The sequence below is a fragment of the Elgaria multicarinata genome, chromosome 8 (assembly GCF_023053635.1).
Source record: "Elgaria multicarinata webbii isolate HBS135686 ecotype San Diego chromosome 8, rElgMul1.1.pri, whole genome shotgun sequence".
Taxonomy (NCBI): domain Eukaryota; kingdom Metazoa; phylum Chordata; class Lepidosauria; order Squamata; family Anguidae; genus Elgaria; species Elgaria multicarinata.
In genome coordinates this window covers 82,848,095-82,864,227 of record NC_086178.1, presented here as the reverse complement: position 1 = coordinate 82,864,227, position 16,133 = coordinate 82,848,095, and the positions used below count along the sequence as shown (strand labels likewise).

The following is a 16,133-nucleotide window of genomic DNA, read 5'->3' as shown; positions in this document are numbered from 1 at the left end:
TTCCTTAAATCCCGGAGTTCCTCCCCAGACAATGCGCCCATGATGAATGCGCCTTTAATCTTGTCCCCTCTAATGAGAAAGGAAAAAAGCAAGAAGCTTGGAACGCGCCCCGACTTTCCGGTCACATCTCCAAAGCCCGGCCGGGAAAACTAGTTGCACCCTTTCATTTTCATTTTTAAATTAAAAACTGAGCGCAATCGCTGTTCTCCCACAAAGCTTGGGAAGCCAGCTTGGGGGGGGGGGGAGCCAGCTGGGGGTGGGTGGGGGAGCCAGCTCGCCAAGCTGTGGAGCGCATTGCCGAAGACGGTTCCTGAGATGAACTTAGAGGGACCCTCGAGAGACCCTCAGAGCTCCCTTCGCAACGCAGCGATGGACGCAGCAGCGGGCTGAAAGTTGGCCAGGCGCATCATTCACACACAAAAGGCAAACCAAGGGGTAAGGTTTATATTACTGTATTCTGGACCGTCAAATAACTTAGTACATGGAGCGAAACAAAAACAAACAAAAATACATTCTTTATGCAAGTCCCATAGTTAATTTGGTTCGTATTTATTCTACATTCGCTTGTGTTTCAAACAAGGATGCCCCAGTGCAGAAGTTGGAATATCGAGAAAGGGCGGGTGGAGAAAAATCTTGTCCTATAAACATCCGTATTGACACCCACCCGCATATGCCCAGGACATGGGCATCACCTTGTCTTCTCACTTATGCTGCTGAAGGGCAGAGAAATCTCCCAGGCGGGTGAAGGTAAGAAAACCCTATAAAAGTCAAGTTGTTCAAACACCACCAAGGACGGAGTTTGATTCAGGTAGTTTTAAAGGGTACTACAAAAAATGTGTTTTTTTTCCGCCCTCCCACTACAAAAAAGAAAATGTGGTATATAAAACTGTGTTGGATCCCTTAAGGCTAATAATATACAAATCATACAGGAGGATATATATAGAGAGAAAGGGGACAGGCGGCATTGGGAACAGGAAAATTCATTGTTTGGAAAATATGACATCAGAGTTAGCCCAGAAAGCAGCAAGGAGAGTTTGGGTGGCAATCTTGTTTCAAGTCATTTTGAAATGCAGGGGGTGGGAAAGTCTGGACTCAGACCGACCGCAGCAAAGAACGTATTTACAATTCAACTGTTGCATGTACAATTTGGCATTTTGCCTTTATAAATATACAATACAAATATCCCATTTTGTCCCCCTTCCTAATTGTTTACAAGTCGTTGCTTGTCATTGCGTTGGTGCTGTTTTTAAAGAGTATTAATGGTCAGAAATGCAGAGGGAGGAATTCTGTAGGCCAGCCCAATATTCCACAGCATCGTTTGGGTTCTTCACCAAGTGCACATCCTAAGCAGGACCAGGGCTTGTCCCGCCGCTCTAGAGGCATCCACATTTAGGAGTGCTGGGACATCCCGTTCACCAAGCCCCGCAGTTGCCTCACCACCGTCTCGATGAGCTTCTGTTTGTCACGATCGCTTTTCCTGAATTGTGCAAATATGTTGTTCTTTTTGCTAACATCTTTCATTCTAAAAGGGAGAGGGAAAGAGACTTTAGCAACTGAAAATAAACAACAACATAAATTATTACTACTAATAAATTGAAATTGTTTTTGCTATTAACGATAATAAATTTAAAAAACTCGGCCTGGTGTAAAAGGTGTCCAGCTCTTCTCTTTTTTGTTGTCAAAGGCTTTAAGGCCAAATTGCACCGAAGAAGCGGAGCTTGCTCTTAGCAGCAGAGTTCAAATTAGGAGACCAAATTTATCCTAGGTTCTTCCCATCCTACTTGCAGTGGAAAATACTGCGTAGTTGCAATCACATAGAGATCGCAACTGGCAACTGCACGGACCAGACAAGCGATTGAAACAAGGAAGACGCCTATGAACTTTAAAGCCTAACAAATTTATTATGGCATAAATTTTCATGCAAAGTCAATTTTCATGATCTGAACATACCAAGCTGTCATAAGCACACTTAATTGGGAAGCATTTTCCACTGGAAGAGGACATTTCTTCGATAGGGAGGCCCGCAATCTTAAATCACAGATTTGTTTGGAAATAAAACCCATGAAAATCAGAGGGGCTTGCTTCCGAGTCAACTGAATTCGTGGTCACTTAAGATGTTTGTTACATGTACAAGAAGTACCATGTATTTTATTGCTTAAAAGGCACAACAGCACTGCAAGGGATAAAATGATTCGTAATGATTCGTAATGAATCTGGCTTGATTTTTAATTCTTTCCCAGAAAGAAAACCACCAAACCAGCCTGGCCTTCGTATCAGCTTCAAAACTGAACCCTGGGTGGTTTAATACCCAAATGAATCGAAGGCATAAAATTCAGAATGCCTGAGTTGGCAGGAAAGATACCAGCATACATACCCTCTGTGGACTCTGCAGGCCGTCCGAGTGGTGCAAATAGAAAAAGAAAATGGATCGAAAGTTAGAGACAGACTATTTTAACAGGCATAGCTGAGTATTTATAGCATCGTTATTATATTGAGGGGCGCTTATCCGTGCTACCGCAAACTGTTTGCATTTACTCCTCTTTCAATCAGCCTCCTTAGAAATCTCGTTGCATGGGAGCAGATGCGATTACTTAGAGGTGTAAGCATCGATCTCACCCGAACATGTTTTCTAGAGAGAGCTGCGGAGGGATCCTAAGACGGTTTTCTCAGAAAGAACTCAGCGGGGCTTTTCTCCCTGGTTTACAGAGCCATCGTAGACACCTCGTGTCAGTCTTAAGACAGACGCGGGGGGGGGGGGGCGCAGGCGCTTACTCCCTGGGAAGTCGGTGTAGGAGCGCAGCCCAAGGCTGCACACGATTGCACTATTAATTCCTCCTGGTTTTCTTTTTAAGGCCACTGCCGGGATGTCAGTGTTACCTCGAGGAACAGCCCAGCGCCGGGGGAAGACCATCGCTTGCTCAAGGAGGCCCTGCTAGGATTTCGCAGCGCAGGGCTTGCTGTGGGGGCACAGAGGGCTCCATCCAATGGAGCCCGAAACCCAGCCACGTAGGAGTTGCACAGCCCGTTGTTGAGTCGAGAAGTGACACGGATGCGTTTTAAAGGGGGACCTTAGCTGCTTTCCCTTACCTCTTCGGAAAGATTAGAGGCTTTGAATCTGAAATCTGAAGCCAAAGGGGACTGAAAAAATGGGGGTGTTTATGCCTTGCTCAAAGGGCTCCGTGGCCCCTTCTGTGGTCTGGCGTGGATCCACTGGAAGTAACGGGGGGGGGGGGGAAGGGGCAGCAGCCTCCAATCCTGACCCTTCCCCGGGTGGAAGGAAATCGGGATGGCGCTGCGACACAAAGGTTTTTCGTTTTTTATTGGCGGGGGGGCGAAGGGGCGAGCGGCTATGGTTGCCCACTGCCTTGCCCCCCCCCCACCTGGCGACCCTGGGCTCCCAGGGCCGTCCATGGCAGGGCAGGAGGAGCCCTGAGTCCGAGGGGGCCAGCAGGCCTGGGGACGCTCCCCTCGGAGGGGCGCCTTGTTGGGACTCACTTCTCCAAGAGGGCCAGGGCGGTGCTTGGGTTGACGCGCAGGTACTTGGAGCTGGGCTGCCCGTAGTCGGCCAGGTACGTCGACCAGTCCCACACCATGAAGAGATCCAGAAGCTGAAGGAAGGACGAGACCAAAGAAAAAAGAGGACACGATGCTCAGGGCCAACTGGTTACGGCCATCTCGGGGCGCGCTTCCCCCGAACTTAAGCGATCGGGCTGCGCTCCGGCCTTGCATTCGACCGTCGGCTCTCCCCGCCCCACCCGGGTGAGGAAGGGCTCAAGGAGCCGGTGATCGTCACTGGAAATGGGGTAGGGGGGAGGAATCCCGCAGAAATCAGACAGGCCAGTTTGTGGGGGGGGGGAAGCGAGGCAACGGGATCAACACCTGCCAAGCCGCCGCATTCCACCCAGGCCCGCAACCACTCGCCTCCCTCCGGCCTCAGGGAATTTGCTTGCAGGTAAAGGTGCGCGTCAACGCGGGGCCCCTCCTTCCAAGCGACTCCGGCTACATAGGGGTCGCCCTCAGAAAGTACGATGCCCGGACACCCCCCTTGCCCTTGCTCTTTTCTCTCCCCCCCCCCAAAAAAAAAGCTTGGGCACCCAAATCAAGGCATTCGCGCCAAGGCGCAGGAAGGGAGCGGGGAAACCTGAGCCACCCCGGGGAGACCCCGCTCCCGCCCCCGCCGCGTCCCTAAGCTCCCGCCGGAGCTGCTGTCAAATCTGCGCGTAATCTTTTAAAAGCCGGTGTGACTCTCGCAGGAAAGCGGCGGCCTCCGCCTCCCATCTGAAGCCCTAATCCCCGCTAAGCCAGTTAAACCCGACTTCCGATCCGCGCTCGCATTGTCTCGGGCTGCCCAGCCCTGGGCCCGCTACTTGGGCGCGGATCGGATTCCTGCCCGTCCCGAGGGATGAGGGTGGCGGGGTGGGGTGGGGTGGGATGGGATGGGGGGCTCGGCCCGGCGGCGTGTTTTGGCTTCTCGCGAAGCGCGGGCAGAGGCAGGCGGGCGGGCCGCCTTCGCTCACCCACCTCCCTTCCGCCACTCCGTTTGCCATTTCCTCTTCGCCTTAACCCGACCCGGCGGGGCTGGTGCAGAAGCAAGGAGGGGAAGGAGCCGCTGGATTCCCCTCCTCGCAGCCGCCGCCGGGACTTTTGACACTCGCAGCCAGACTTAAGGAGCTCCGGTCTCTCCCAGCTTCACACACCGAGGCGATTTCCCACGGCCCTCCCAAGTCGAGCCTGGCTTGAGCTGCCGGCGCCCGAGGTATCAGCCCGGCGTGTCGCCAAAGCAAACCTGGTTGGCGGGCAGAGCGGAGAGGGGGGCGCCCTCCAGGTATGTGGGACTGCAACTCCCATCATCCCTGAGCATTGGCCATGCTGGCTGGGGCTGTTGGGAGACGCAGTCCGAAACAGCTGGAGGGCGACCACAGCTCTACCCATTAGAAAGACCCCCACGTTGTGGGGATTCGTACTTATGAGAAGAACGCCCAAAGGCGGCAGCATCAACACCACATCAAGAGAAGGAAAGTGGAAACATAAGCACAGCAGCGAGCAGGACAAACGGACTTTGCCCATCTATTTTAACCATACATGGCAGCACCTAGACCGTTCCTACACCTGCCTCCCCCCCCCCGCCCCCGATCATCCCAGGATCATCCCTGTGCATCCAAATGACACACAGGGGATCCAGGGAGCAGGCAGGGATGACCCCTCCATTTCCCTGGGATAATCCTTAGGTGTAGAAAGGGCCCTAAACTCTGGTCCCCATCCTCACATGCCATCCAAAAGACGGATCTCTCCCTTCCTATAGCATGTCAATCCTGCCTTTTCTGGAACTGTTGAAGGGGAGTTTAATTAGTATAAACTTGGGCTCTTGAGAGAGATATGGCAGGGGATTGTGTAGGAAGAAGGCAGTGGCAGTGACATTGCAAGCTCTGAGATGTTAGTCACACCCCAACCCAACCCAGCCAACCTTTCAGTCTGAACATAAGATCACTCCGAAATGGTTAGCTTAGAATGACTCCCAGACTCCTGCATTAATGGCTGACTTGCTATAAAACAGAAGTGTGGCTAAAGGGGTAACTAATTCATTTCAGGCACCCTTGGATTTTGCTTTAAAGACAGGAGGGCACTGGGAACCTGGATCAGTCCCTCTGCAATAGCTTTCAGAACAGCAGTTGCACATGCAGGATATCGCTTCTGCTAAGCAGCCCCCATAAGCACAGCACAAGTGTAGACATTTCATTCACTGCATGCAGCTTCTCAACTCTGTCTATCTAGGGTGGAGGATTTAGGCTGAAATCTTCTACACATTAACCTGGAAGTGAGTTGTATCGGGGATTAATGAGTCTTACTTTCAAACAATGTGCTTAAGATTCAGGTGTTTTTTGTCTTTTGCTGGTAGTGCATTTTCTTACTTAAAATCAATGAGATTTTAAGCAAGACAAAGCAAACACACAAAATGGCCTGAAATAACCACTATGGAATGCCAGTGAATCAAAACCTCTAACAAGCCTACTGCTATAGATCACCAAGGAGAAATAAACAGGAAGGAGAACGCAAGATCAGAGGCATACATCTTGTTCAAGGTGTACTTGTTTGATCCACATTTTTATCCAAAGAAGAAGAAAAGCCAGTTAAATCCAGTGACATTTCTCTGACAGAACATGTCCAAGAATCCACACAAAGAAACTTCTTGCTACCTCTCGCCAAAACCTATACTTTGCCCACAGAAGTATTTTTGTGGTTGAGAAGTTCCCAACCTTAAAAACACTCACACTTCTAGGCTACCTGGCATACATACGTATATATAGACACCTCACAGACAGGGCTTTCAGATTATGAAAAGATCCCTAGAAAGAAAATAAACATGTGAGTAGCTCTCTTTTCAAGCAGTCACTGCTGTGCATCCTGCTGCTAAACTCCCTCAACTAGGGAGTAACATTTCAGTAACACTGAAAGTAAATTAGGAACAGAACTGTAACTTATTGCTTTGCCGCAGACATTTTCCTAACTATTATATTATTGAACTTTGAATAGAGGATACTGCTTAAACTATGCACATGTTGCTTACAGATATTTAGTTTAGCTTCCAGTATAGACAAAGTGCAGGTATAACTCTCTGCGTAAGATTACAGCAGGAGCTTAAAGAGTGAAATCAGAGACAGCCATCAATGCTGCCACCTTACAGCCCTTATTAGGGCCTTGCTCCACTGAAAATCAATAGAACCTAAGTAAAAGTTAATTGAATAACAAATCTGCACACCCCTGCTGTGGAGTCATATTTTCTATTCTTGTAATGTCTTTTAGACTTCACAGCCTGGCCACTCATTGATCTGGGTATGAGAGCACAAAACAAAATGTATCCATTTTCTAACACAGGTCGGTTAATGTAGTGAATTTCTATATGTGTCATCCTTCAGATAGATCAAATAACTGCAACTGATGAGTGGAAGGCTTCAGCATAGCAGATTATTTATTTTCTCTCACACTCATTTAGATGTAGCAGAACTAGGACTGTAAGATCAAAATAAGATAGAACCCAACCCTTTAATGACATAATTTTTGAGTTCCTCTTCTGGCAACTACTTATTAAAATATTATCTATAAATGAGTATAATTAGTATCTTAGTCTTGCCTCTCTTGCCCACTCCCACCCTATAAAGTGTTGTCCAATCCATTTCTATATTAGCTAGACTAATAACTGAGTGATAGTAACTCACTCTAATTGACTTATCTTTGGAGCAATTGTCTACAGCACAGCTAGCTAGTTTGCAATGCTAAACACACACTTGTTAGGGAGTAAAACAGTAACCTAGTTTGCTCATAACACCAACCAATGGTTTTGTTGTCCTACCAAGGTTTTGTGTGGCAGATGATCAAACAAACTGTGGGTTGTTTTCTCAATCCCTGGGTTGTTTTCTCCTCCTTGGATCACTTCCTCCTTGTATCTCAAATGCCTTTCTGGTGCTATAGTACTTGCATGTAGAGCAGTTGTGGGTGTTTTATTTTTTTAAACCACTCTTGCCCAACCTCTTCTGTAGTCTGGTGAAATAACCCTATATTTCTGTATATGTAATATATGGTCGTCGTCCCTGTCCCCCCCCCCCCCACGGTTTTCACAATGTACTTTCTGCTCTATTTTGTTAATATTCACAATTAAAACAACAACGAAACAACAACAACCCACACTTCTGGATTCATATGTAACAGCAATTTATGGTTTAAACAACCCAGAGTTCATAACCTAGCAACAAACTATAGGTTCTCTTTCTGGGTTGTTTGTGATTATCAAATCATGGTTTGTTAGTGCTGCTGGGTTTGCACATGACAACCCAGAATTCAACAAACCATACTACAGGTTAATGTTATGTGAAGCTCACTTCTGAGTGAACATGCACAGGATTGGGTTGCACAGCATAAACTCTTGGTCAGATTTTTCAAAAAGCCAATAATAAATTTGTATATAAAAGTCAACCCCATTGCTTTCCCTGGAGCTTGATTTCATTAAGTGTATTTTGGAATGGAGATGCCAAAACCCACAAGTGCAAATATGGTGTAAAGAGGCTAAGCAAATGTATCAACCCAACAACATTAAAAGACTGAATGATAGAATCATCCCAGTCCAGTCACTATCATGGTTGTAAGATGACTCACAATATGGACACCCTCATTTATTGTTTTGCAGTATTTTATGTGTGGTGCACACACACACACACACACACACACACACACACACACACACACACACACACACATTGAGTTGGCTCCAGACTTACTCATGCTCAGAACAGATCCACTGAAGTTAGTGGGACAAGTCAGTCTAACTTAAGTCCCATTGATTTAAAAAGGGCTACTATAAGCATGACTAAGTCTGGATCCAATCCACTGCCTTTAAACCTAAGATTTTAAATATATTCACAAAATAAATACCAGACCTATTTTGGTTACTCAGGTATATGGAAAAGTTCTAATTCTTTTTATTTTGTCAAACTGACAACCGAAAAGGAAACTTCCATGGTTATAGCCCCAAGGATGAGGTATTTATTTATTGCATTTATATCCCCCCTGTCCTCTAAGAATTAACATGGCTCTCCACCTCCATTTTATTCTTGCAACAATCCTGTGAAGTAGGTGTGTGTGTGTGTGTGTGTGTGTGAGAGAGAGAGAGAGAGAGAGAGAGAGAGAGAGAGAGAGAGAGAGAGACCCTAAGGTCACCCAGTGTAGCTTCATGGCTGAGTGGAGGATTTGAATTTGGATCTCTCCAGTCCCAGTCCAACACTCTAGCCATTACACCACAGTGGGTAAAATTAGAAGTGTGCGAAACTTCCTGGGAGAGTGGAGCAGCATATTCCACCTTATTTTATTCAAGATCTTGACAGTATGATTGTGTTACTTCACACTTTTGCCACTTCCACAACTATATCCAGTATCCCAGAAAACACTGGCAGATGCTGTAAGGAAGGCTGATCAATCAAATCTGTAAGGAGCGAGGAGAAGCCCACCATACTAGTCTAGTGCTTGCCGCTTCCGCAAGTTATCTTTGAAGACGGTCAACTACACAAACCCATTCAGATACAATGCTACTAGCTGACTACAGGGGGCAGATACTTACTTTCATCCTCTTTTTTCTTTATTCTTAAAACAAGATTTCTGGATATCCAGTGATAGAATCTTGCATGCTCCTCTTGTAATTTTACTCTTAAAACAGTTGGGAGGACAACAGGAAATATGCTATAAAGCAATGACACAGCAGCATAAACAGTGAGGCCTAATCCACACCAAGAAGGATATAGCACTATGAAAGTGGTATATGGTATGTGTCAAAGGGCCCCTACAGTTGTCAGTGCACTTCACTACTGCTATAAAGCAGTAGTGTGGCTCCTGCCTCTTTTATATACCACTTTCATAGTTAGTGCAATACCCTGCTTGGTGTGGATTAGGCCTAAGTGAGAGAATTTTGTCAATGTCAAAGGAACAGGCTTATGTGGACAACCCCGTGTTCTCAGAAACAAAGAGAACATATTCATGTGACAAACATGGATGATGGATACGTGAAGAATTATAATTATGAGCTGTGCAGAAACACCTTAAAATGCAATACTTGAGACATTTCTGATAAGTTACATTACTCAGAAGTAATTCCTATTATATTCAATGGAGCTTTCTACCTACATATTTAAGACTGCAGCTTAAACTGTAAGGAATGCATACAAAAGCCATGCTTTAAAATAAAGTTAAAAAAATAATCAAAATTTTGCACTGCATGAAATTGAGCACAGCAGCCTGTATATATTATGCAAACTGGCATTTATTGGCTTATTTTGCATCATTTCTTCTGTCTGCCCTAGTCAAGAGAAAAAGCATGGAGTTACACAGGCACTGTAGGTTTAGCCCTGACCACTGAAAGGCCTGCTTCCCACTTTCAAGACTGGCTCTGCAGCTGTAAATTACTATAAATTAACCTTTTAAAAAAAAAAAAAAAAAAAAAAGCTGAAATGTTCAGAATGCTACATTTGTGTAGAACAACACAATCCACACAACCTTGACAATAGGTGGCATGCAAAGTACTACTGAAATGGTATCTGTGAGCCCGTGTCCCAAGTATTATATCATATATGAACCTTCAGTACAACTAGATAACTTACTCCAGCCTCCACAAAGCGGCAGCTAAGTGTTATCGCAAGCCTTCCCCCAATTCCACACTCAGCTGAATGGCTACACAGAGGAGTCTCATTAATTCCAGAAAGTTTCTTTTGCTGGGAGCCACAGAGGCCAACTTTACATGCCGTAGAGAACCAACACATACAAGCAAATTACATAAGCCATCCAATTATAAACTTCCCTCTCCCCTCCTGAGGGCAGGTTCAGGGGTTATGTTGGGACAACTTTCTGATGAAGATGGAGCAGATAGAATAGTGAACTACAGCAACAGCAGGGCTGCTGCTCTGTGCTATTATCCGTACTCTTTGTCTCACTCACAACTGCAGTTATGAGCCCAGCACATGGCTATATGTAATGGACTTTGACAGCATATACTGTATGCTGCGGGTGGGCGGGAGCCGCCTGGCGTGCAAGTCTTTGGAACCGTGTCCCACTCACTTGTATCACCTGCAGATGATTTGGCACTTAGCAGATATGCCGCCAATGCAAATAATTGTCCAGGAAGGAGGGCTGACATGCAGCATCACTCCAGGAAGGACTGATAGCTGTTTCCAGGAGCTTCATATCATGGGAATCACATGAAATTTTACATGGCTCAATCTGAACTAGCTTTTCAATTGCTCATTTTACGCAAATATACTGCAACACACTGCAGAGGGCAGTGTATCTATTCTATTGTCCTTTATAGTTTCGTCAGAGAGAAACTGTAAAGGACAATTTGACTGTTCCTAATTTTGGACAACATTTCTTTTCTTTTCCTATGCTAATACAAACTGACAATCTTCTAAGGGATAAGGGTGGCAAATAAATGGTAGGAATGAAATATTTCCTTTTAGATATTATCCCATTAGATTTGATGTTGGAAAGTCACATACGTACTTGCTCATGACTGGACACTCTTGGTAATACACTGAGATGCAGTTTTTGTGAACTGCCCAGGGAGTTTCAGCTGTTGGGTGGTATAAAAATGCAAATAATAATAATGATAATAAAAATAATGCAGGAGATTGTCAATAAGGGGCGGGGAGGGAAAGAAACTAATCAAATATCATTGTGTGTGAGGACGTTTGCAGCTATATGTATACAAATGTGTGTATGCAATTACTAAACTGTAGATGATGTAATGGCTGTAATCTTTTCTGACTTGGCTTGAGATACCACTATGACTCATAACTCATCAGAAGTAACAGAGTACATATGTTTATTTGCACTGAAGCAGAGGAGGAATATAATCCTAGGAGACTAAAATCCTGTAATTAAATATTAAGGTGGAACAGGAAAAGAATTTGAGGGCAAGTCCAATCATAAGGCAGTTATTTCTGCCAAAATATATACATCACCTTAGAACTGTTTACAGTTTTAAACTTTTGTCTAATTGTTTCTCAAATTGTGGCACTCAAGTCTAGTTGGAGCTAATGCAAAGTGTAAAGTTAGCGAAGTTGTGCTCTATATTTCCTTATTCTAACTTTTCACATTAGCAAGTGCTATCGTTGGCTCAGGAGCAGTATGGTAACCTAGATTATTTAATTTTGCAATTAAGCAGACCATTAGTAAGAAAAAATGGCTCTCCTTAACCACAGAGTGCACTACATCTACATTAAACATATTGGGTTGGATCCAGAGGAAATTAGAAATGACTAACTTGTCCCATTGATTTCTGCGGGACCTAAGCATGACTAACTAGCTTCCTTACCCAAACCATAATCAATGGATAGGGTTAAGACCACTTCTGTCCCAAAGATTCTTATAACAATTCCTACACTAAAAAGTAATTAAAACTTTGAGGGCTGTTTTTGCCCTACTAGCACCCATCCAAAACTTGTGAAAGTCACCAGGGTGGATATTTTAGTCCAATATTAATTTTAGGGCAACCATTTTTATCAAACAGAAGTTTGTTAATGGCAACTACAGGCCTATATAAAGGTAATTACATAAAATGTCTATTTCAATAAAAGAACGTAAACCAAATGAATGTGGCAGACACGCTACATACTTTAAAGAGAACAGCAACTAATGGTCTGGATCTCCACCAGACCCAGATACATATTATCTGATCATGCTCTTCCCTCTGTTACTGCAGATATTATCAGTTAAAAATATAATCTGGTTTTGCTACTGTGTCTCTGACACCCTACCAGAATAATATTTTAGCTGCATTTGGATCGTTTGCAAACAGCACAAACCGTTGAATTAATTTACAAGCTTGCTATAACCAGGCATTTTTAAGCAATACCTAATTTTTGGATTTGCTCCAAGGTTGTCAAGAGTTCATGCCCTTTTTTTAATCCAAATGGTTAGATCTTTCATGTGAGTTTCCAGTTTTTAAAAAACCCAGATCATTCTCTCACTAAAAAAAAAAAAAAAGGTTGGGATATATCAATGGAAAGGAAATTTCTTGCTCCAGGTTTGGATCTGGTGTAAAGTTGTGCCATTGAGGTAGGCAAGGGATAAAGGACATGGTCTATGTGTTCTCCTTCCCATGCATTCAGTTCCCACACACACTTCCAAAACATTTTAGCTCTTCTGCTAGCATATTTTGCAATGATAACAAGGTATCTCACATTCCACTGGCATAGGGGGCCTCTGCCAAATCCTAAAGCCTCTTAGCTGGCAGACCTTGAGACTGAAAGGTTTCCAATTGGGTCTTCCCACTGATGGAACTGCCTTACCTGGATTTGATGAAAAGGAGAGATGGAGCTGGGTGTCATCTGCTTATTGGTGACACCTCAGCCCATATCTCTGGATAACCTCCCCAAGCAGTTTCATGGGAGATGCTGAACAGCATGGAGGATAAAATAGAGCCCTGGGGCACCCCATGGCATAACTGCCAAGGGACAGAGCAATAATCTCCCAGCACCACTTTCTGGAATTGGCCATCCAAGTAGGAATGGAACCACTGCAGTGCAGTACTTGCAACTCCCAGCCCAGATAGCTTATCCATAGACTTAGCTGATGGTATCAAAATCTGCTAAGAGAATCAGCAAGGTCAAACTCCCCCTGTCCCTCTCTTGAAAAGGTCATCACACAGGACAACCAAGGTAGTTTCTGTTCCAAAATCATGTCTGAAGCCCAACTGAAATGGATCTAGTTAATCAGTTTCATTCAAGAGTGCTTGGAATTGTCTCGCAACCAGCCTATAATTGTTAACATCTTCGGAGTCCATGTTAGCTTTTTTTCTGGAGTAGCTTAACAACTGTCTCCTTTAAAGTGGCTGCCACCACACCCTCTCTCAAAGGGGAGATAACAACTGCCTGGACCCAGCCACACATTCCCTCCCTATTAGATGTAATAAACCATGAAGGGCAACCGTCAAGCACACAGGTGTCAACCGGACTTGGCTAAGCACTTTGTCCACATCCTCAGGCCTCAACAACTGAAACTCATCCAATAAAACTGAACCAGATGGTGCTCTAGACACCTCTATTAATGGAACTGCATTAATTGTGGCGTCCAAGTCATGACAAATGTGATGACTTTATCTTCAACATGTTGTGCAAACTTGTAACAGTGTGCTACCAAGGTTTCCGCCATCTCTGTTTTTGGCCCAGATTACAAAAAGCCATGAACCACTCAGAAAAGCTCCGCTGGATGACACTGAAAAGATGCAATGCTGATGGGAAATAACACTTTCTTTAAATTATTAATGTAAGAAGCCTTGAGTATAACAGGAAAAAGGCAGGATACAAATTGACCAAAGAAATAAATACAAGAAATGGTGTCTTTTGTAAGAAAACACTTTTAACAATAGTCTTCCTATGCAGACTTAACATTGAATGAAAAAGTGTCTAATTCTCTTGGATTTATTAATCAATTGCAATCCCTACTTTCAAACAGCCTACTCTAGATCTGACCACAATCCTGCCTTATGCTGACAAAGAAAATGAGAGTAACTTTTTATACAATCTCCTATTAATGCTACATGGTGTTCAAGTGTGAAAAAAAAGGAACATTCTTTTTGTCCACTGCACAATGCTGGTGCTATTCTTCACTATGAAGTTCCTGATATTGTGGACACTTATATAATTTAGTCAATAAATATAAACACAACAAATAATATAAAATGTTAAGAATATGCTCCTAATATATAGGTTGAAATTAATGATCCTTAATTCCCTACAAAGTGCTTACGATTGACATTCAGCCAAACTGCCTCTATTAAAAGAATGTCGAACTCAGACACTGGATGGCCAAGAGAGAGAATATTGTGAACCTGATTCCATACATGAAAAGATCTCTCTATGACAGGCCTAAAGGTGAGAGCTGGATGTAAGTGAAGTCTTTGAGTAAACTACGTCTTAAAAATGTTTGCTCATTTCTAAGATATGAATGCTTGGGAATCCATTTGTTGTATCACTGCCCAGTAATGAGTTTAACTCGCTACTATTTGAAGCCTCAAAGAGCTAAGGCTGAACCTTGCACCCAGAGCAGTATCAAAAGAACAAAAGAATATGTGGGAAGACATTTGAGTGGGGAATTCCTGTAGCTGACCCCACCATACATGCCCCGCTATTTGAACCCAATTCACATCTTCAGATACACCACTCAGCGATTTGGCAGCAAGATAAAAAGAACATTTGTTGCTTGCTTTGAATAACCTTTGTGGTTTAGGATTTTCCTTCCTGTCACTAGATTCTTTTAGGTTCAGTATGAAAAGTGTAAATCTGATTTAGTTTATTTATTAGCCTATCATTGTCATTTAGACCAATACTTCAACTTATCCTCAGATGTAGGTGACCTTGTACGAAATGCTGATTTTAATACATAAACAAGAAACTGATAATGACGCATTTCATAGCAACACACAGTCATGTGTATGGAATACTGCATAATGGGGTCATTGGGTCTGCTCTTTCAGGTGCATTCAAAGCCCCGTGTAAAAAGCCACGCAGCATTCCATGCAGGGTCTCTTGAGAAGGACAGCTCCTTTGAGACAATCAGTGAGAAACGAAAATCCAAAGCAGAAACACATATTATTAAAGATCAAACTTTGACATAATTAAAAGGTCGTATACACCTAAAAGGATAGTTGCAGATCAGTTTCAATCAACAGACATGGACTGAAAGATATATGAAAATTAGAAGGGTTTAAGTGGGATGTTTGTGTTACTTTCGCTTCATCTTTTTTAACAGTTATGAATTAAAGTCCATGTACTGAAAAAAGAGATTATCCTTCCTACTGAGTTGAATATTAGTTACGCACATTTACACAATTCTCCTCCAACCAAAAATTGTACTGTGTAACAGTTTTATTATTAACCTGTAATCAACCAGATACTCTGAGATCTGTTTGCATGTGTAATTACCTTTTGCCAAATACAATTTGCCTGATAAACATGTCAGAACACTTGCTTGTTTCAACAGGTAAATGCTGCCTTTCCACAGCCTTGGGGCATAATTAACAGAGGGGGGGGGGGAAGCTGATCTAAAAAAACACACAGAAGCTGATTCACTCAGGCAGGGGTTCACAGCATGCAGCCTGCCAAGGCCTATTTCATGGCCCGCCATGCTTGCCTGAGCACTTATTGAGTTCCATCCTGCTGTGACAGGGCAACAATGTGGGTTTCCACATGAACTTCAGGAAGGGACAGGGCTAGGCTATATATGCTTGAAACCATGGATGATAGAAGCAAGGCATGCCTATATCAAAACAGGCTACTGATAATGGGTAGAAAATGTGAGTCCAGCACTCCATTCTGAAACACAGAGACTTTTACACTAATCATACCCATTACTCTGCGTTCATTAATTTGAAATTCCCAGCCACTTAAAAACCAAAAAGGTGGATTAAAATTGAATATAAACACTTTGAAATTGTGTGAAAGTCCATCTTATTAGTACTTTAGCCACCTTTTCATATGCATAAACAAAGTCGTTGTGAAATACAATTCTATACATGTCTACTCAGACATAAGGCACACTGAGTTTAATGGGATTTACTCCCAGGTAGGTCTATATAGGATTGCAGCCAATGCAAGGTA

The 16,133-nt window shown here is 43.7% G+C and overlaps 1 protein-coding gene across 7 annotated transcripts in view; it reads right to left on the bottom strand.

The window, feature by feature from the left end:
- Window positions 1-436: 436 nt before the first annotated feature.
- Window positions 437-16,133, bottom strand: part of EXOC6 (exocyst complex component 6) — a 111,953-nt gene continuing 96,256 nt past the window's right edge. For 5 of the 7 annotated variants that reach the window (XM_063132873.1, XM_063132868.1, XM_063132870.1 and 2 more), the window contains one exon: window positions 3,488-3,608. In XM_063132873.1, the coding sequence (XP_062988943.1) occupies window positions 3,492-3,608 (117 nt within the window). In that variant the 3' untranslated portion in view covers window positions 3,488-3,491. Of the gene's footprint in view, window positions 1,523-3,487; window positions 3,609-16,133 lie in introns of those variants that run through there. The other 2 variants (XM_063132874.1, XM_063132875.1) reach the window with 1 other exon arrangement.